A 22,602-nucleotide genomic window follows, 5' to 3' on the forward strand; every position below is an offset into this window, starting at 1 on the left:
CAGTACAGTGGTGTGATGTTCCAAAATGCACAGCACCTATGATTCTGAGCTCATGCCTCAGAAAAAATACTCCTATTATTTAAATACCAAATTTTAAACATTTAGAAATTTAGACTTAAAACTTTTAGATAAGCGGGTAGCATAGTCAACCCTTTAGCAACGTAGCTTTGCAACTAGCCCTGGTGAAGAGAAATCAAAGCAGAATTTGTAGAGTGCACATCCATATTTTCTAGCTTATTTCATGCACAGACACTGAAGTACTAAAGAATCTGCAGCTATACACAACAAAAAAGCCTGAAAAGATAGGCACTAATGCTCAAACAAGCGAACAACTCTCTTTAGCTTTACACTTCTCCTTTAATAGTACAACCATTTCCTTTTTTCTGGCTTCTATCTATAATTGAGTGATTTTTAAAAAAACAACAAACAGTCAAGGCAAAGAAAAAACACCTACTACAGCTATTGGCTGTATTTCTCTCCACAATGGATACAGGTATTTTTTCATCCTTAGACTAAGAACATACTCTGTTGTCCACAAAAAGTAGCTATTTTAACTAAAAGTGTCCCTTTCACCAGCTCCCTTTTTTTCTCCAGTGCTCAGAACGATGGGAAGAAAGCACAAGGCATTGTGCTAACTGCCCCTACAAAATACGTTATTTTCTGCCCGCTTTCCGTGTTGTTCAAGTCAGGCCCTGTGGATTGCCATCTTCCTAGGAAAATGTAACGCTGGGACTGAACTGCTACTCACCCACTGGTGTACTGGCAGACTTCTCTACAGAAAGACTGCGCAGACCGTGCCTCCTCACTGTTGTCAGATGATCGAGCAGTAGTGGATTCTGCACACAAAAGATGACTCTCACTGTAAAAGCACTTTGTGACATTTCTTTTTCTTTTTTACATATCCTGAGCTCTTTTTTCTTCTTCTTTTTTTTAAAAATTGCATTACAGAAATATTTCCACTTTAATTTTGCTTAATTATTTTCTATTTGCCGTTTTTAGCCTAAAAAAATGTTCTCCTAAAAGTGCACACTATAAAGAAGAATCAGGATCACTGTCTCACTGCTCATCCTCACATAAAAACTGCTTCCTTCCCTTGAACTACACAGATTAAGCTACAGGAATTTTATTTAGTTTGTTTTTTTTTAATCCCCATCATGCTGAAGAAAAAGGAGAGCAGTAGCTAGGAAGCCTGTAGGTTACTGACAGTTATTAACAGCAGCATGAAATACAAAGAAAAGTGAAATTCTCTCCTATCAGTTTATAGGATTCTGTATTTAGGCTCTGGGTATTTACCAGGTTGAAGGGTAAATAAAAGTTTATTTTCCGAAATCCATTCTAATTGTCACTGCACAGCTCACAGTGCTGCTGCTGGGCAGAGCTTTGCTTCTCAAGGAGCAAAGAGGGGCAAGTTACCACTCTGGAATTGATCAGGAACTCATATATCAGTAACTATTTTGTGTTCTTAGGCTAAGCACACAGAACTGATATAATAAAATGCTCTGAAAAAAGAAGTAGCTATTTATTTTTTAACCAGAAAACAGTTATTACTACCTAGCACTGTGTCATTTATTATGAGGAAGTTTATATCTGCAAGACACTAATGGTGCTCATCCATTATATTTAAGAATTTGTGTAGAAACACCAGGATAATCCAACCCAAATACACCTCTACCTGTTGCTGAAGAGACGACGATTTGTGTTATGTGTGCCAGTGTTGTCAGGTGGAAGAGGTAGAGGTGGTTATAGGCTGAACTAATTGATGAAGGTTGCAAGTCTACAGCATCCTCCCAGTATAAAGACGGAAAGGATAGCACAACTCCCACCTACAGGGAAAGGGAAGGAGCAGATATTAAAATAACAGAAATTTGGTAGTAGCTGCATAGATAATAGAAATTATATTCTCACTATGCCTTTATATTTAATTTCTGTAGTCAATTTAAAATGTTCATCTATCTTGCTAGTTTTAATTCACAAAGTGTAGCAAAAACTCCTTGGAAAGTGTTAACCATCAAAGCCTCTAGCATGTAGGAAACTCAGATACAGTTCCATTCTAATTGCCAGTTTAGAGATCCACCAAGAAAGCTTGTCCAGGTCCTAGAAAATTTAATTTCTGGTTTTTGACATAAGACAAAGCACATTGAAAAAAGTAAGAAATGAGACCAAGCATTAGCTAGAAAGGCAACCAGGGCAAACCAGGTTTTAGTTTGGTGGGTTTAGGGGTTTTTTTAATTGCTTTTTGTTGGCTTTTTGTGTTGTGTGTCTTGTTTTGGTTTTTAACAGTCGAAGAAACTATAATACAGATTTGTATTAAGAACAGAAAGAAGAGGCCAAGAAGAGTAATGAAGGTAATGAGAGTGAATGTGAAGAAATCAGAAGGTATGAGAGGCCTGTTGAGACAGAGTGAGGGAAACAAGCTGAGTGGGTGAATTTCTCAGGGTTTTGTTTGAGGTTTGGTAGCCATGGAGGTGGCAAAAAGAGGATTGAGATTGCAAGCATGAAATTTCATAAGAGTGGAAAGCAAAGACTTGAAAACAAGAGCAGCAGAACTAAAGGTAAACACAAGTATATAGCAGCCATACGTAATGATTCGCTTGTACGCAGTGCTCATGTATCATCATTTGACTCACGGGAGTGAAGAGAGAATGCAGGACTATCTACAGGGTAAAGTACCCAAAAATCCATGCACAAAAAAAAAGGAAGTATTAATATGAAGAATAAAATTAACCTGCTTACCAAAATGTGGAACATATCTACTTCTAAGAGGGATGGAGTGTCCTCTGCTTTAAAGTTGGGCAGCAGAACTACAAAATAAAGATATCAATTACGCATTTGATATGTATTTTCTTCTTCTGGATTGAACTGCAATATCAGAATCTGATTTTAGAGCCTCTATAATTTCTGTGTTTTCATCCAAAAAATGTCCACATCTGATCTAGGGAAGCACGGATTTAATTAACTGCTTACTACTTATTTAATTGATTGTGCATCTGTTTAGGTATTTCTGCATGCTCAACCAGCTCACAATTTTAATGGCTATATATTAAAAATTCTGAGATAAAATCTTTTAATTTTCAGCTCTAAGAAAGCACACACAATGTTGATTAAGGGTGAAGTACACAAATGTACCACCACAACAGTAGATGCCTCACAACTTAATCCAATACAAAAGCTTGTACCCACACCTAAGCATCCTAAAAAATAGAAGACAAGTCAAGGAGTGTTTGATCCACAAAGGCTAACCTAACCAGTAAGAAACACGGAGGATGGTTACGTGTCTCAAACTAGCTCCCCCTAAAACCAAAATGCCTTAAACAAGGCTGCAAGTGGCCTTTTGAAAGAGCTAAAAAGATGAAGTCTCAAAATTCAGAGAGAGGAATACCCATTTTGTGGCTTTATCTACCTGGTTAGCACATAATTTGAGTACTTGTTAACATTGACAGAAATAGTTGACCATCTGTAAATATTCCGGATCTGAGTATTGCCTAGGTTATCTGAGATAGAGAATTTTTTTGGGACTTCAGTGATACAGGGCTGGGTTAACAGAATTATTACTTAAATTCAAGGAATACTCCATGATTTCTGAAAACATCAGAGAAATTGAAGTTAGCACTGTAGTCAGTATTCCAACCTTCGCTTCTATGCTGTATTAACGTGTGTGCCATTTTGCAACAGAAACTTCTGCAACACAAAAGCTAGAAAAGGACTACAATACCTCCTAGAAGACGAACCAGATGTTTCTGAATCAGGACCTGTGGTGACGTTGTTCTCTGAGCAGCTGCAAACTGCACTAATGCTTTAAGGCCACTGTGCTAGAGCGCAAGAGAAAATGGTTGGACAGGAAAAAAAGAAAAGTATAACAGTGAACTAAAGCTGTAAAAGCATATCTACTTCTACACACAGAAAACATTGATAAGAGAATTGAATATGAACATCCATGTGCAAGCAGAAACATTACTCTTCCAAAATGTTCTTTATGTTATGGATCTAATCACTGAGAGCTATCCCTCAGCAGAGAATGACATTGATGTTAGCAGTTTAAACAATGAGGTTTTGTATGTGTGCACATTAAATATGAAGTTTTTTTGCTTAAAATGTATTGCATATCATACTTCTCCATACCTGTCTATTTTGTAGAGATCCAAATAAAGGCTTGCCCTCCGTTTCCAAGAGGTTTTCTTAAAATCAAACACAGAAAAAAAATTAAGCTGCTTTGCTCCACAGGAACCAATCAATTCAAATGCTTCTGTGCTTTAGTCACTCAACAGAGATTAATCAGCTCACTTCAAAGATCTTGGATCTTTGTTGTTGTTCCTATTATTTATATTAGATTATAGATTATCACTCTATTATATATGTAATTGCATATAGAATATAAACGCTACAGTTACATATAAAATAATATGTTTTTATACTATTATTACACTTACTACTATTACTCTTATTTATGTAGAGTAATTTATTATTATTTATACAATCAAACAACTGTAAGATTTTCAAGTCATGAGAAGGAATAAAGCAACTTATCCTTTACCTATACATTGTATGGTAAAAGCACACGTGCTCCAGGTCATCATAGGAATCCTGCAATCAGCTTCATTTGGAGCAACCTTTAGCCCAACTCTGTAAATGGTGGTGGCAAAGAGAATAAGCATCTCCTTGATACTGCTTGAGTATTTGGCCCTGTAAAAGCAAGCCAAGATAATTTCAGTTTTAATATTAATAGTGCCTATTACTTACCAGTCAATCAATCACTAACAAAGTCTAAGTTATTTATGAAAAAATTCCTGAATACAAAAGCCCTTTGCCTGTACAGAGGAGAAAAAAATTACTAGTTTCCAGTAGTAAACAAGTACCTTGACATAACAGGCTCTACAAATGGAGAGATTAAGAGCTGCCAGGCTCGAGATCTCTATACTATATTATAATTTACATTCAAAAAATACAAACATTTAAATCAAAGTAAAATACACTGGGAAAACCAAATGCAAATAAGCAAGTTTAATTGTAAGTGCTGGAGTGAAAATACATCCCACCTCATAAGGCACTAAAAATGGAAAGAAATAAATTCCAAATGTGTTTTTAAATACATCTTTTAGCATTTAAGCTCCTTTCAACTGACACTGGGGTAGTTTATGTAAATGCAGTTATATGCAGAAAAGTGCCTAGGCAAAAACACATACAGTTTCATATTTGTTTGAAGTCATACATTCTGAACTTTGTAACAGACATACAGGATATTCATATTAATTCTCCAAGTCTCTATGGCCAAAAGAATTGTACCACAAAGTTTGGGGTTTAGCCAGGCTCATACTTAAATACCACATCAAGTGCAAATTACAGAATCTTTCCCATGGAGATGATTTATCAAGAAAGAATTTGATTCAACTTTCCGATGATTTTCACAAACAGCAGATATAAGTACTTTGCATAACTATAACGTCAGCCAGAAGTAACAGAAGTAGAGTGCTTATGGCATGATCTAAAACGAAGACAGACAGCTGAGTACTCTTGAAAAGTGTCTTTCCATTCATTCCATTTCAGTGGGAGAGAGCTTTTGCCCACTGGAATAGCAACACACAAACCAGCTCTATTCCTTTGAGTAATCTGTATTACATTCTCAGATCCAAAACCAAGTGAAATCTATCCCTGAAACAGACATATAGATGGAAAATTAAGGCAGACAGACATTAAATAACTTGCCTAGACCCAAATCACTGGAATTGTGGATTAGAAGATTCCAGACTCCTAGCTTTGTACCACGAACATACGAAATACCAGACTGGATTTGACCAAGAGGTCCATCTAGCTCTGTATAGATCTGATATTCAGCAATTGCTTAAGGAAAAGTAGAAGCAAGGCCATATTTAGACCAAACAAATCATATGCCTTTCCTTCAATAAAAACCCTGAAGTATACTTCGGTTATTTTAGGGAGAATGAACATAATACAGAGAGCGCTTCCAGTAACACTTACGAGGACTGAACTCCAAAACTAAGGATGGAATGGAATTCCAAAGCAGAGTTCCCCATTCCCTTGTTGGCGAAAGCTGGAAGATTTTGTTTCTCTCCTTCCAGAAAAAGAAATTAGATCCACATTAGAAATGAAAGAAGTTGTTACAGTTTTTACAGCAGTCTATCAGAAGTGAGATTTCTTTTTGCTTTAAACTGGTTTGAAAATAACTGTAAACCTCACCAGCCAGCCAGTCTTCTAACCCTCCTTCTTAAGTAACATTTCCTTCTAATCCCAGAAATATGAGGATTAAAAGTGGTGCTTTGCTGGTGAGGAAAAAGAACTTTCCTGCACTATAAGAGTGAAAGGAATATGTTGATTCTCTGTACCTTCTGTTTTCTAAACACTCGTACATGTTTGTGTCAGCCCTTTTAATTTAATTTTTCCTCTTTTTTTACTACATCACAGCCAACACAAAAGTGTAATTAACTCTGAATACAAACTGGTAGCAATCCTCTCCAAGTGTACATAATTTTCTTCTACAAGGAAGATGGAAAGAATTTAACAGAAACCAGAAAATTGGCGATGGATCTGTGAAATCAAGACATCAGCTCAAAAGGACCACGACTTCATCCCCAGCTTTATTTGATATTGTCTTGATTGACAGCAAAATTTATCCCTTAGTTGAAGTTTTCTGTTGGTATTAGTTAAAACATATACTGGCATATTAGATATCCCACAGAATAGCTTCAAAATTAAGACAACAAACCTTTAGCATTTTTCACACTGTAGCCTGATATCCTGACTATGATAATCTCCAGCCACCTAGCCAGGGACAGAATTTGAGCTACTGCCTCTGCATCCTCACTGAGAACAGAAATAGAAAGCAGGTTTTACTTTTACACTCAAAGTACCACCTTATCTTTAAAAACAGAGGACACATTTAGATCAAAACAAACCAACTCGGTATTTGTGAGCAACAGTACAAAGTGAAGTGTTAGGCTAAATACCAGATCTAGGTACTTTCTCATTTGATATAAACTCCAGAGATAGCCTACCAATAATGCTTTAAAAATAAAAATTACTGCCAGAAGCAGTAAGTTTGGCTGAATAGTCAATAAGGAGAAATCACAGAATCACAGAATCGCTCGGTTGGAAAAGACCTCCGAGATCATCACGTCCAATGCAGTCTTTGACACAGATTGGGACGGTCAGCCTAAGTACTCCTTTCAAAAATTTGAAAAGTCCACCCACCTTGAAGTAATTTTTACTTTTTGTTTGTTTGGGGGTTTTTTAATTAAAGGCTACGCAATGTGGTAACTCACCTGTTTATTTTTTGAGGCTGCAGTGGAACGATAGGAATCACAGTATTGCACAGAGACTTGCAAAGTGGACAAAGATACTCTCCATTCTCCAAGTCGAATATCTGCTCAACGTGCAGGCGTTGTTGAAAGTTCAGCTGCATGGCTTCAAAGTACCTGTGACATTGAAAAGGAAATTACTAGGAAGTGGAATGGCTCAAATGTGACATGAAATAAAACAATCAAATAATTAAGTGTTATTACCTAGCAAGTACCCATCCAAGCCAACAAACAAGTCTTGCCCTTTGATTTATAATTCTTTCACGTGCTTGGACATGGAAATAAAACAAAACCCTTGAGCACATAGATGAACTCATGCAAAGATGCATGGTATACCACTCATGCGAAAACCACAGCAACTTGCCCTACCTTTTAAGATCTTTTAAAATATTCACTAACATTTTCACAGACAGGCAGTCCTTAAGGTTTCTACTCTCCTGTTACATCTTCCAAGCAATGAAACATTGTGTCCAATATCTCTCATAAGCAACTCATTACATACAGTAAGTTTGAAAAGGGAGTTGTACATATTCTTTTTTTAATTTTAGGAAAAACTCCCAGTAACACTTCATGACTGAATAATCAGCTGTTCATGGGAATGACTGAGCCTCATGACTAAAGAATGGAACCGTGACCTTCTTTTCACAGGAAGATAGGATAATTTCTATTACAATATCACATTTAAACTATTTTAAACTCAGAAGGAAAGTAAGAAATAACTATGATCTTTCTTCAGGTTTCATTATGATTTTGCCCCATCAGTGGATGCAGTAAACCTTCAGCTTTCATTAATGTCTCAGTGGTATTATTAGGAACAACAACAAAAAAATTCAACGTTCAAATCTTCTTGCCTGGATACAAGCAACTAAATTCAGTACTAATGTCCAGACTGAGGATGTAGGAACTTAAAGACAGATACGAAATTATCTAACTTCCACACTAAGGTAATAACTAGGGGGGTTTTTTTGCTTCAAATCTTAAGTCTTAAGGGAAAAAGTAAAAATCCATTTACATAATGAGAAAGTGTGCATGCAGGGACATCTGCAGAGGTTCTAATGAGTATGGAATATTTAGGAAAGTATTCTGTTACAATGAACAGAAACACACATTTAAAACTTTCCCACATTCAAACAATTGCTCTTGCAAGCAACTCTTCTTCCTCACACATGGCAACTACAAAGATATTCCATCCATTTGAACTTGTACTGTATTTTGCAGTACTTTTAGGCTGCACAGATACTCTAGAAAGGTGTGGCAAGGCATCATTTGAAGGAATATTAGTAAGTTAGAACGTCTGTTATGTAATAAATAAAAGACTATACTCAAACCTTCTGTGCCATCCCGTATGAGAAGAGCCTGTTGTCCATTCTAATCCCTTTTACCCATACAGCAAGTCATCTTTTCTTAAAAAGAGCAAGGGAACTGAACTCCAGTGTTGCACTACTTAGATCTACGTAGATGTAGATGGATCTGCCAAGAGCAGTTGTATTATACTCAGGGAACATACTTCATATCATTTTAATCGTGTGCACCTATTTATTCTGTACTGAAGGTTTATTGTAAAAAAAATAAAATCTAGAGAAGTAAACGATAAGCACTAGATGTTTAGTCAGATTTTTTTTTTAAAGTAAAATGGCAAAAGTGTAAACAACAAACCTCAAGACATTGTTCATATCATAACACAATATAAAGTAGCTTGCAATTGCACGGCCCAACTCTCTTTATCTGTTGGTAATAGTCCAGTGGGATTATTTCTATTATTATTTCACGGTATTTATCTTGTTTAGACTTGCCAGATCTACGTGGAGTCACATGCACAGAGCATTAGCTTTGCTCTCTGTAATCCTACAAATGTCCTACAAACACAACCAGGATGACTACATTCTGCAACTAAGTAACTTGGTCTGTTAGTATTTCAGGTTGCAGTCTAATCCAACACACTTGCTCTAAATTGTGGGCTCCCCCAAGCAGCAGATGTCTAATAAAGTTTTTAAGCATTGTATCAACTCTTCCCTCATATTTTTATTAAGAGTTTTTTCACTGGTAGGGAAGGAGGGGGAGGTGTGGAAGAAATAATGGTAGATTTACCCATTCATATTCTATTCTAAATGCCAGATTCTCACCTAAAGACTCACTAGAATAAGTGCTTCATCCTTTAATAAATCCTGACCTGGAGACAGACTTTCAGAGTCTAAGTATTGTTGCTATAGAATGCTCACCTGGATTATTTCTACTGGTTCTCATTGGATGGTTCCATGTGAACATAAGGACAAACCTCTTTACTGTAAGGGTTACAGAGCATGGCCCAGGCTGCCCAGAGAGGTTGTGGAGTCTCCTTCTCTGCAGACATTCAAAACCCGCCTGGACGCCTTCCTGTGTAACCTCATCTGGGTGTTCCTGCTCCGGCAGGGGGATTGGACTGGATGAGCTTTTGAGGTCCCTTCCAACTCCTGATATTCTGCGATTCTGATTGTTAAAAATAAACCTACTATATATGGTTTCTTATTCTTGACCAATTTTACCCCACTGGTTTTATGTGCATAACTTAGTAACTCTTTCAAGATGCTTCTTTGAGTCACAGAAGGCACTAAAAATGTTTGATGATTATTTTCTTCATCAGGCCAAAACTTCTCTTTTGCCAGATTTCATTTTTAGGCAAGTAAAAATAGTTCTGACTCCTTAATTAAATATCCACTTACTGTACCGTCTTTTCAGCGTGCACTTAAATGCTTTGAAAAACAGGTTAATTTAAAAACCCCTGAAAACATTAAAAAGCTGCAAAGCCACATCCTTACTTCTGCCAGCAGGCTGCGTGCATCACATGACCACAGCTTCCTGTGTGGATCCCACAGGGTAAGTCAGGGTGCATGAAGAGAGGATCTTGTGTCTCTAGAAAGACACAGCAGAAAGAAATCACTGAGAGAACAATAATATGACTTCACATAAGTGTGAAAAGAAATGAACAACAGTATACACACAACACATGCCTCCAGATTTTCTTCTCCCACGGTTCGTGCAGTCACATTAAAACCCCATTTGGCCAGCTTTGCCAGACCAATACTCCAGCAAAGTCATCACGAGACAGAGCCCACCTAAACTACTGAAGGCTTTCCCCTATTTATGAGGAAATACACAACAAAATCCAAAAGCAATAGTAAAGCAGTTAAATAAAAGAAAATGATTCTTCAGTACTGTCACAGCTCTGTGGCTGGATTTGCCATCATTGAAGTTTTCGATGTGTTTGTTATTGTATTTTTAAATAAAAGAAGGTGAAACTACTAAAGACAAGACAGATTAGGCATTTCTCCAACTAATCCCATATATATTTACAAACCACTCACACGAACAGCACTGCTGAGTAACAAAGTCATGTCTATCTTTTACTAATCTTGTGTAATTCTTAACAGCAAAAACATTATGAGAATGCATAGGCACTCAAAATGAGATTCCATTTTCCCCTTAAAGATATCCAAGTAATACTGCACAACAGCAGTTGTCAAGTCTCATCTGGTGGACTGTTTATGATTTTGAACATAGGCACCTGAATTTGACAAAATGGAAATTAAAAAAAAACCCCAAAATACAAAAAACCTAGCGCCCAAATTGCACTGAGAATATGATTTTATTTGACAGCAGCTGATGCTGCTCTGAGTCAAATGAAGACTGCAATAAGAAAGTGAACATTGGGATAACACTGATTTGCCACTCTCTGCACTTCTGCTGTGGGAACAAGCATTTTTCCACTTATTTAGATCTTCAAATCAAAAAAGCTCTTACAGGCCTACTTGAACTGATGAGCTGCAGAGGACCATGCCATTGACAGTGCATGCTACAAATAACATCCAGAAGTGGCTTTAGGAAAAGGAACTTAATTCCTTTCTTTTTCTCAATTATTTCAATAGCCCGACGTGTCACTGCAGAAAGCTTAACAAATGTACCTGACTACAAGACCGTAAGATTCAATTACAGAAGAGAGAGGAGGTAAAACAGATTAAAAACAAAACAAACAAAAATGATGCAATTAGTGCATGGCCTAGCTAAAAATTCTATACAGCTGGCTCAAAATTGCCATTATCAGTAGTTCACTGTTAAAAAGAAAAATGGACTAAATGGGATTCTATAGGAATCTGGGTCTGTGACTATTCAGCATTTGCTGATGACCCAGAGGAGCAAACACAAAACATCTTAATAAGTGAAAGAGCGTACTTCTAAACTCAGGCAAGAATAATGAACTGCACTAACAGAATTTAAAGCTAGACAGCAGTGGCATTATAAAATAGGACACAGGGTTCATTTTGCTTTATGAACTGACCACAATCAACAATATCCTGTTATAAAACAGAAACAAACATACTTGGAAAGAAGCAGGAATTTAAACAAGTTGTAACATCCTCACCATACAAAGGGAACAAACTAGAAAACATCTTGAGAGCTCTTACAGACCTCCAATTTTGTCATCTTTTAACACTGTACTCTTATTCCTTATGTCATTAGCTAGCTTCAATAAAAAGCATTTTAAAAAGTTATTGACTCAGCTTTATAAGAAGATATGGCCAGATACATAGAGAATGTATATTGATTAATAAATATACAACAGCTATTTAAATTTTTATCTGTGTTAAAATAAATACAATTCATTTTACAGGGAAATATCTTATGACTTTTAACTTTTCATTATTATTTCGTATTATAGCGTGCTTGAACCAAACTAGTACTTCTATGATGAGATGTACATCCACCTTGGGGTGTTTTCACCTAAACAACATTTGCCCAGGCTGTGTATCAAGTAGGACAGAGCCAAAAAGTCTAATAAACATGAGAAGAGTTTAGCTTTCTTTCTCCTTACCCACAAAACCAGTTATCCAGGTCAAAGAATTAGGCTGGCTTACTAAGTCCCTTTCTTCACAAATCCATTTTTGACATTTCTCACTGCTCTACTGTCTGTCTCTATTTTTTATATTGTCTTACACAGCAATAATGGAAACTCAAATTTTTAGTACTTTCTCATGTCACTTGTTTTTTTTTCAAGACAAATACCCATTTGCCCTTCTTAGTCTATCTCCTCTGCATTCAGAAGCTACCAATTACTGCATTGCTATTATGGAACTAACTCGTGTTTGTATTATTCTCTTGTATTCACCTTTTTTTGTTCATCAGATTATATCATATGATCCTTGCTTATACTTCTCTACTTTTTTTACGTTGCTGCTTTCATTACTTTCTGGACACAGAAGGAATTAAAAAACCAACACCCACACACCACCAACCACCCCTCAGGCTGTTATATTGGCCTCTGATAGTGTCCACCTATTTCCTTCATATTGGGAATGTTTGCTGCTGTACTTGAATAAATAAACAGGAAAACTGTTAATATTGTGGGGTTTTTCCCAGTGACCACCCCTACCTAATCTCTGTTTTACAAAATCTTCTTGTGAGATTAAAGCGTTTTCCGATTTCCCAGAGACAAATCAAAATCTTCGTACACTTTTCATTTCTTAAGTTTTCAAGTACAGGTTTTAGAACAACTTCAAATTTTTGCTTTCTGTTTATTACGTAGGGTAAGCCATTTAGCAATCTGACTGGATACAGAGTTTACTTGGGTTCAAAGGGTACGAGCTCTAGGTACAGAGCTGCTTGGAGTCCGAAAGAAGAAAAATCACATACCCCCTGAGAGTTCAAGAATTCTGCTCCTATTCTGAGTTAAGGCAGTTGATTTCTGGACACAGGCAGATAATACCATGGCAGCACTTTCCAGCTTTACTTCCTGCTCCTCCTGACACAGAATACACGTCAGAACTTCTTTCTCAGCCACAGATGGACCTCGTTTGGGACCCAAAGCAATTTTGGAGTAATCAACTGTCGAAGACATGCTGTCAGAACATAAGTAACACAGATATAAAATAATCAGATGGCTGTTTCGAAACAAACTTACTCTTCCAGGCATCAAAAAATGTCACGTACTGCTAACATTTCTGTTGTGTCACTGCTAACATTTCTGGTTTGATACCAAAGTGCTTTACAAAACTAAAGGATGGCCAAACAATGAAGAAACACCTCAATCCTCACTAAAATGCAGTACTCTTCAAAAATAGAAAGCAGAAGCCAGCTAACACAGAATAACACAACTAAATGGGTTTAGACAGCAGGAAATTCAGGACGCTGTATTCAGTGTAGCTTAGATTAAAGGTATTTTATTCTTCCAGACACATTAAAATTGTTCCCCATTCTTGAATAAAACATACTGAAAATGAATGTGACGACCTTGATTCAATGCTTTGTGACACAATGAGCTCCATGTATTTTTTTTTTAAATATTCCTTATTCCAGAGTTCAAAAATTATTTATAGGACACGAATTATTCAAGAACAAAGCACACAGAAGTGATCTGTACTTTTTTTCCAACAGATCTCTCTATTTTCCTGATTTGTTTTGTGCAGCCCAACTTAGACCAAAATTTTGAGTTGTATTAGGTATCCTACACTGTAGAAGCAGCTCTAGAACTGGAGCAATCCATACCAACAAAATTATAACCAATATAAACCAAACATCTTCAGTAAGGAATTAGAGTTTATAAACTAGCAAACAGGAATATCAGTGACTTGAGCTACAAGAGGCATGTATTCTTCATTGCAACTTAACCTTGGCATATTGGCTTTCAGAATCTGTCCAAATTAAATACCTAAATTTTCATGTAAGGTAGACAGTTACCTCCAAAACTGCAGTGTTGTCAACTCAGCAGCTAATGACAATTTCTCAAATGTTCAATAAGGTAAGTATCCACCATTTGAAAAAAAATAAGTTTTCTTACTGTTTATCTTAAGCTGCTCAACAAAGTGAGTCCACTGTTCCTAGGTTAGCACACACAGCTAGTTTACATAGAATTATGTCACAGAAGTTAAGAGTACGCAGAGACACAAGTTTGCTGACTGCAATGGCACAACCTGTCCATTGAGCATACTTAAAATTCTATGTAGCACCATGAACTTAATGTAGCAGATAACGAAATCTTCTCACCAGAACTCTGGATGTCTGATTTTTCTTACCTTTCTTCCTCCATAATAGCATCTTCTTTCCCCTGTGCCTCCAGTGTGTTTTCATAGAGGAGCTTATGGGTTTCGATGAAATTCCTCTGCAGTGCAGACATCTGAGCCATTATCTTCTGACGGTGCAACCTAGCAGCTTCTGCCTTTCTTTTCCGCTCAGCCTTCTCTTTATCCTGACTGCTCTGGGTCTTAGAATAAAAGAGAATAAAGAAATCACAGGCAACAGAGAACACACAAAAAAATGTGAAGAAACCTTCCCCAGCTATTGCATTCTAACCACTGAGACCAAAATCCTTAACTGGCAACACTTCAATGATTAAAAAAGTTAACTGCTATCTGAAAAACGTAAAACTAAAGTCTTAAAAAATAACTCATTAACCTTGCCAAAAGAGAGATTTTGAGGGGTCCACAAAAGGTCCCCAGTACAACCCCTTGCCCAAAGACAAGATCACTAATAGCTGATCCATTCAATTAGGTCCTTGTCTGTTCTTAAGAAACCTTAGTGAGATGAACATCACAAGCCTCCTCCAGTGTCTTGCTATTCCCTGCCATAAGCGCAACCTCTACTGAGTGTTCTGTATCTCCCTTACAGGAATTTAAGAACATTTTATCTGTGGACAACATAGCAAACAGATTGTTCCTATGTTTTTGTGGCAGCATTTTATGCATCAGAAGACTGCATTTTCTCTTATTCTTCTCTATTGTAGACTAGAAAACTATTCTTCTCCCAGTATTTCCTCACGTATCAAGTTTTTCAAAACTGTAAAGAAAGTATTTATAAGCTTTGGAAACGCAGAATTCAAAAACCACAGGTAAAAAACTAAAACATACAGAACTGAATTCCTCTTATTTAATTACTTAAGTCACAAATTCAACATCATACACATTGTTTCCATTCACAATAATATCACTTTTTGAAGAAATGAAACAACAACAAATTGCCCCACGAGAGGCGGAACCGTAAGAGCCTCACTTCTTACTGATTTTTGTGTTTTATTCTCTTACCTTATCAGGAATCATATGATAACTTTCTCAAAAAAGAAAGCCAGCATATGCTGTGGTAAGTTGAGAGCTATGCATGCAATGACAAGCCAACAGATTGTTTGGCAGCAAGCTGCTGCCAAGCAGAATGCGTAAGAGCAAACTGGCCTGTCTTTGCCCACTATTTAAGTGTAATCGGATTCCTCTTTTCTACTAAAAATAAACAAACAAAACACACCTCATGAGACTGCAGTAATGTGTGAAATCTCCATTTCACTGTTCCACTTGATCACTGGATTCAAAAGATATTTTGAGGGGAGGGGGTAGAGACTGATACACAGACAGAATAATCACCTAAGCGTGATGTCTTTATACAATCAAAGCAAAGCAGATTAACCTCTTGGTGGGTCACGTAAGTTACAAGACATCATTTTAAGTGGATTTGCATTTCTAATTATTGCACAATGACAACATAACAGAAAAGGTGATCAAATCAAAGACAAGATATGGACACAAATTACTTCTTCACTCCCCTCCGTTGTTTCACTTAATTTGGAAGTACCAACAAACCACATTAGCTGCTGATAATTCCATGAAACATGCGTAGCATAAATTTCGTTTATTAAAACTATTAAACCTGGAACCTAAATCCCATTTGTAAGCAATATATCAAAAATTGATATTGTTTTTAAAAATTCATTTTAGGTAACAAGAAGTTTAGGCACCTTTTTGAAAACAGCCATTCAAAACATTAAATACAAGGCTTCCATTGAACATTTTTTATTATTACCTCATCACCTTTTGTAGCTTCTGAGCCTGATGTAGCTGCTACTGTTGCCAAACTACATTTTTCTCTCAGTCTTTTCACCGTGTCAAACATCTAGGAATAAAGACTTGGATGTTAAAAATAAAACGCAACTTGGTTCTTATTAGGATATAGACAAGATTGAAGCCCTTGATATTTACTTCCACTTTACTTTCAGGTTTTCCAGTGGATTAAACCAATTGCCATACTCCTAAATGACAAGAACATGTACTCAAGACTGCATGTGCACTCCTGCAACACTGCTCTGTCTGTATCCTAAAGCACTGCTCAGTACAAAGGAAAGTAAAATTCTTCCAAATTTTCCAGTCTTCTAGCACTAAAACTGCTAAACAGCTAAAGCATCACCTGTACATCAGAAGAATGGACAGAGACTGCTAGCTTATTTCAAGTAGGTGAGATGTGGATCATCCCATGGAAATAGTCTGCAGTCAGTAAAATCATGCACACACCTGTACATCTGGAACAGAAACCTGTCAAATTAGTTAAACTGAGCCTTCAATTTTCATTTATTACTTTCTCCAGTTATCTTTACTTTAATAAGCATCTTGAAGTTTTGATAATATTAAATACTTTATCTATAAATATATATATATAAATATACACACACACACATCTTTTAAAGTACATTTTTACTTCTACCCTTAGAATTGTAGAATAACTTCTCAAAAACAGTCTTTCAAACCTGTCTCCCTAATGTACCAGTATAGTCTAATTTTAGTAGCTGAGCATAGTTTTGGAACCTTACTATGGACTCTTACCCTCTTTTCCAAGAGCACTGTCTTCAATGTTTGCCCCCTAAACCAAGAAGCCCAAAGTGGAACAGGACAGTAGCACCCCTGCCAAGCAGAATCAGCAGATATCCAGCAGTTTTCCCAATTTTTTACTGGGGAAGTGCAGGGAGTTGGAAAAATGAGACAGGTAAATGTACAATGTAGCCATTAGTCAGACCCACGTGATTCAAGTCTTCATACAAGGAGCCTCTAAAATGCTTTCCCAATCCATAAATTTTTTGTCACTTGCTGTTATTTTGCAACAGAAATACGGGGAATAAAGTTTATGTATAAAAATGTCATTACTAGAATGAGTTATCTAAGTAAAAATTGACCCAATACTTAAAAGTAGCAATAGCAAGTGAGCGTTAATGCAGTATTCAAGAAACCTCACCTCATCTGGGGGGAGAAATAGTTCCAACAGATTAAGCTTCTCAAGAAATTATTGCCGCTGTAACTACTGGGTTATACACAGGAATCATAACGTCTTTCATAAAAGCCTTCTAAAGTACTAAAATCAGACCATACTTATCCCCTCCTGATGTACCTGCAGTATCCAGTTGACTGTGTCCTTCTGTGCCTCTAACTGAGGAACTCTCTTCAGTTTCTCCAGAAGCATTAATACGCTCACAGCATTTAAGGCCGAGCTTCCCATTCCTTTACAAAGGAGTGAAAAATAGAAAACTATGGGTCTTCAGGGAAATAAAAATATCTCAACATTTTAATGGACGTGCCTTAAAATATTTCTATACACACGTATATGAACACAACCTGTGTAGTTACACTTCTGTTTTAATTTAATCTGTTAATTCCAGTTAAATAAAGCATAATCGTTCCTCCTTGTAGATCAATAATTTTGGCTATTTCCAGCAGCAGAAGTACAGACAAAAGTAGAATTTACTTTCGCTTCAAAGAGAAGCAGTAAAGCTCTTCTAGCTTACTTAAGTTTTCTAATGGCTTAGTGTGCACATGTTTAATCAGAAAAGGTATTGTAACGACAGTAATTATTTGCTTCCTCACACCTTGGTAACAGTTCATAATATTTTAGGCCATTCTCTATCCCAAGCATGATTTAAAATTGTGATCATTCTCTTAATTTATATTTCTTTTGCAGGATTTTCCATTTAAAATTCATTTGCATATTTTAAGAAGTGAGACAAATACATTACAATTGGGTTTTTTTAAACCACGTCTCGGTAAGAGTTTTCTTACAAAAATGCTGATTTTTTGGCATCCCTTATGGATAAACGGGGCTTTGGTTTTTCTGGTTATGCAAAACAAACTGGCAAAGAATTCTCTAATGTCTCAATTGCAATCACTTTTAGTGCATTCCTATAGTTGACATGAAGCTTCTTAAACAGAAATACGTTCAGTGTCATCATAGTACTACTTCTTGCTCAAGAATAAGAACATTTTAAAAAAAAGCGAAAAGGCAGTGTTTTTCAAACTCAGTGACCTCTCTTCACACAACATTTTTGAAAAGCTAAATAAAGGCAATTCCATAGCTTTACTTCACAATTCTCATCTCTGTGTCATCTCTGAAGTGATCACAGAATCACAGAATCCCAGAATCCCAGACCGTTAGGGATTGGAAGGGACCTCCAAAGCTCATCCAGTCCAATCCCCCTGCCGGAGCAGGAACACCCAGATGAGGTTACACAGGAAGGCGTCCAGGCGGGTTTTGAATGTCTGCAGAGAAGGAGACTCCACAACCTCTCTGGGCAGTCTGGGCCAGGGCTCTGTCACCCTCATTGAGAAATAGCTGAGTTGAGAAGTTGAAGTGATGATTATATTTAGTTTGAGAACGGATTTTTTTCATTATTTACTCTTACACAGTGAAGCAGAAACTCTAGCTACGATGGCAGATTTGGAAAATGTAGATTCCAACTCCCACTCACTACTCTTGAATGTAAGTTTAGGAAGTGCTCTGTAGAAATTTGGAAAAGTAAAGAAAAAGAAAGCAAGCACACACCATAGCCACTGAGAGTTGCTTCTATTATCACAGTCAGAGTAAAAGACTAACTTGCAGGTAAATCAATAACTGTACAGCCCAGGAGTACAAAAGATTGTACTCTTAAATTCACTATCACTTTTCAAGTTCTTAGCTTCCATTTCAACAACGGTCTCGTGAAGGAAGAGCCATTTTCAGTATTACTTTTCCATTTCTTTCCCAGGAAGAGAAGCACATCTCCTCTTCAACATATCTGGCATCTGGGAACAAAGGAAGCTAGTCCAAACTTGGTCTATTGATCATTTGAAAAAATAAAACCAGCAGGTTTTAATTCTATGCCAAAAAGTAAATCCTTTCGGACTAAAATCACTGAATACTTTCTTCTAGTTTATTTTTGTCACAACTTACAAAAGCAAGTTAGCCTAATTTAATCTGTCCTTTTAAAGGAAGTGAAACATACGTGTCGCTTTGTGATAAAAATCAAAGGTTACTTCTTCTTCTGGAGACTTCTGCAACTGCTGCTTCTCTTCTAGTAACCCTAAAGAAAGGAGATGAAGCACCTAAAGAAAGAAAAACGGTAAATCTCATTCACTGTTAGAGGTCTGGAAAACTGGCATATAAAATAAGGATGTTTGATATAGTTCTGTACTCTAAACTGATTATATCCATGATAAAACACAGAAATTAGAAGAAATGCAGAGATTGTACATGAAAAGTGAAATAACAATGCACAGCAGAATTTACTTGCACCAAAATTAATAAACTTGCACAAACTTTACATTAGTAACATATAAATCTTGTCGTTTTGCTAATAGAAATCTATGAGTATCTGGTTAATTCCATAATCCAAAGATCAGCAGATAAGGCAACACAATGAAATGATCTATCCACTCTAATTAACAAAACTGATAAATTCAACCAGGCTGTAAATTCAGGCCCTAATCCTGTATTCTAAAAACAAGCAAACATAAACAACAACAGAAAAAAACCTCAAGGATGTAAGTAATTCCTTTTTCTTTTAAATCATAATGTCACTGTGGTAAAATGCTTAAATACTCAAAAAATCGTATTATGATATTACTTCATGACCGAGGTGTCAAGGACAGTCACATATATGGGGACTTTGCAGCTTACAACATGAAGCAACTCCAATTTCTTTAAGATGATCAAAGGGCTACTTATTAGCACATGAAGCTTCAAGAAAAAGATGACGGAAGGAGAATTACCTATTGAAACAGCTTCAGTGGTGAGGCACGACAGAGGGAAAAGCAAAATAGAAAACAGAAGAATATTCCTAATTCAATACTATTGACTTTCATATTTGTATTTTACAGTGGAGATAAATGATTAGAAATACTTTCTTTTGTCAGGAGAGATTTATAAAACCAGGTAAATTTTTATCATTTAAAGTTTCTCTTTACACATTTTGATTAGAAATGACCATAAGACCACCACAGTTGACCTTACCATTTGGATCATGGCTTCAGTCCACAGGTGGGTTTCCAGTTCTACTGCTCTCTGAAGAATGGTCCGCAGTACGTGCATCATAACGTCGCAGTTCAGAATCCTCACCACGTTGCTGAATGCAGGACTGAAGTCTGGAGGAGGTGGTGGTGGCAATGCTAGAAAACAGAAATATGCAAATATGTTAACGAACTGGCATCTCATCAAAGATTGCTGGCAAAAAGGAGAGAGCACAAACATTAATTCCTGTGAAAGAACAACTGGACCACACAAACAATTGTTTGCCTAAGCCAGCCTTTATCATCTTCAGCAAAACTAAGTACTTTCAGTAAGTTCTTACACAAAACGCATGGAAACTAATCTAAACAATAATCATGAGTACTTAGTTGAAGTGTAAATGCACTGCCTCATCATTTATGTATCAATAATAAACATGTAGTGTTTCTGTCTTGTATCAGATACGAAGTTTTCAAGGAGTTAAACAAGAGTAAGCGGTGGATCTTCCAGAGTGTGGTGCCTCACATTAGAGTGTCTCGTACCTAACATGGCTGGAGCTCTAAATTTTTCCTGCTACTGAGGTATTCTGGCCATTTTTGGAGCTAATATTGGAACTGGTGGTATCTCACCCAGAAGCCACCTGGAAGCTTGGCATCTACTGACAACAGCTCATTTAACGCCACAGCCTTTCCCTAGCTGGAAGCATTCACTTACGTCTTCTCTTGGTATCTGGAAGCCTATTTTCAGAAAGCTTCTATGAATGCAGTGTCCCTGAAACCATCAATCTTTTGACAGTTTAGACTGAATGAATTACCAAAAGTGACTGACAAAGACAACGCAGCCACATAAAAGTATACACACAAAGTATCTGAAGCAAAATGCATAGCCTCAGGGGAACACACATCAACATAAACAGTTATCTTTGTATTCTGGAACTGTATTGTCTGATTACATGAAGTTCTGACACCTACATCTTAATATTTGCATTTTTTAGAACTTCTACAAAATAAACGTCCCTCCTAACACTTTAAGTTGCTAAAAGTGAACGTGGAGGGGAAAAAAAAATGAAGGCGGTACTATTGTACTATTGAAAATCTGTCAAATGTATAAAATAAACAGCGGAGGAAGAAACCAAAAGTAAATCAACTATATTTATTTACTCATTATTTTCCAGCTTTCATGATCTTCTGATTTACTTATAACTGAGGGAAATTAAATTTTTTCAAAGAGAACTTCATTTCCAATTTAACCGTGCCCCTTCTAAAGGACAACGTCAATTTATTCTTTTTCAGTTCCAGTTTTTTCAGCTGAAAGGAACTCAAAGCAAATAAAATTTATTCAGAATAAGTTTTAACCATCTGAGGTATGAAATGACGATTGTACACAAAAATTGAAGCATGCTGACCAAGTTAACTGGAAGGACAACGTGGGAAGAGAAAAATATTTCTCTGTCGCAACTCACAAAAGAGATGATAGCTGATTTTATTAAATTGTTCATTGTACTTATTTGCTTAGCTTAAAAAGTCTTCCTCAAATCAGCACAATTAATGCTCCTGACTTGAACAGGTAAAAGTAAACTCAAAAGGAAAATAACATTCGTGTTACAAAAGTATCATGGGGTTTTATGGTTATATCTGTTTTCAGCTTCTAAAAAAGAAAATTCTGACTTATAGAACTTCATTCTCAAGCCACTTACTGAATGGATCAGAGCAGCAACCATTTCTACATGGCATTATTATGTTTCAATATTGTGCTACAGAAAATACTCACAAAAAAGAAACTTTTGCTTCCTAGTTAATTCACCATAAACCCTCAAGTTGTTCATTTTGTCAATGGGTACTGTGCCATGCTCATTTGTCTACATGGACATTAAACTAAAGATTCCAAAACTCCTAACTTTGTGTTTAAAAAAAAGGAAAAAAAAAAATCACAGGTGCTAATGTATTACAATTACTACAAATCACAACAAATGTAATATGAACTCAACTATACATGATGGAGTCACAAGATATCTCCAAAGCTCATTTTATATTCACAGCTACATACACTGCTGAATTATCACATCTGTTGAGTCATCCGTTTCAAATTTTTACCTTCATCTCTGTTTTCTTGTTTCCTTCTTTTCTTTTGAGTATGTTCAGCCTACAGAAAAAGCAGTGTTGTTTTATCAGCATCTCTACAGAAGTACGCAGTGGGAAAAAAGAGAGATACTAAACTAGAAACGTGGCAAGATACACAGTCAATACGTGGTCGTGTAACT

At 36.5% G+C, this 22,602-nt stretch overlaps 1 protein-coding gene across 1 annotated transcript in view; it reads right to left on the reverse strand.

Annotated features, from left to right (window-relative positions):
- Positions 1–744: 744 nt before the first annotated feature.
- The window catches only part of UBR1 (ubiquitin protein ligase E3 component n-recognin 1), a gene marked incomplete at its 5' end in the record, with an annotated part of 38,863 nt that continues 17,005 nt past the window's right edge, over positions 745–22,602 (reverse strand). Inside the window, 17 exons of the mRNA XM_010181336.1 lie at positions 745–836; positions 1,673–1,823; positions 2,734–2,801; positions 3,713–3,809; positions 4,120–4,175; positions 4,532–4,680; positions 5,974–6,067; positions 6,719–6,816; positions 7,275–7,427; positions 10,106–10,199; positions 12,975–13,180; positions 14,354–14,541; positions 16,125–16,214; positions 17,478–17,587; positions 19,342–19,441; positions 20,349–20,503; positions 22,436–22,484. Coding sequence (XP_010179638.1) covers positions 745–836; positions 1,673–1,823; positions 2,734–2,801; positions 3,713–3,809; positions 4,120–4,175; positions 4,532–4,680; positions 5,974–6,067; positions 6,719–6,816; positions 7,275–7,427; positions 10,106–10,199; positions 12,975–13,180; positions 14,354–14,541; positions 16,125–16,214; positions 17,478–17,587; positions 19,342–19,441; positions 20,349–20,503; positions 22,436–22,484 — 1,950 coding nt within the window. The remainder of the gene's footprint in view (positions 837–1,672; positions 1,824–2,733; positions 2,802–3,712; positions 3,810–4,119; positions 4,176–4,531; positions 4,681–5,973; positions 6,068–6,718; positions 6,817–7,274; positions 7,428–10,105; positions 10,200–12,974; positions 13,181–14,353; positions 14,542–16,124; positions 16,215–17,477; positions 17,588–19,341; positions 19,442–20,348; positions 20,504–22,435; positions 22,485–22,602) is intronic.

This window comes from Mesitornis unicolor, unplaced genomic scaffold (genome assembly GCF_000695765.1).
Source record: "Mesitornis unicolor isolate BGI_N332 unplaced genomic scaffold, ASM69576v1 scaffold8263, whole genome shotgun sequence".
Classification (NCBI taxonomy): domain Eukaryota; kingdom Metazoa; phylum Chordata; class Aves; order Mesitornithiformes; family Mesitornithidae; genus Mesitornis; species Mesitornis unicolor.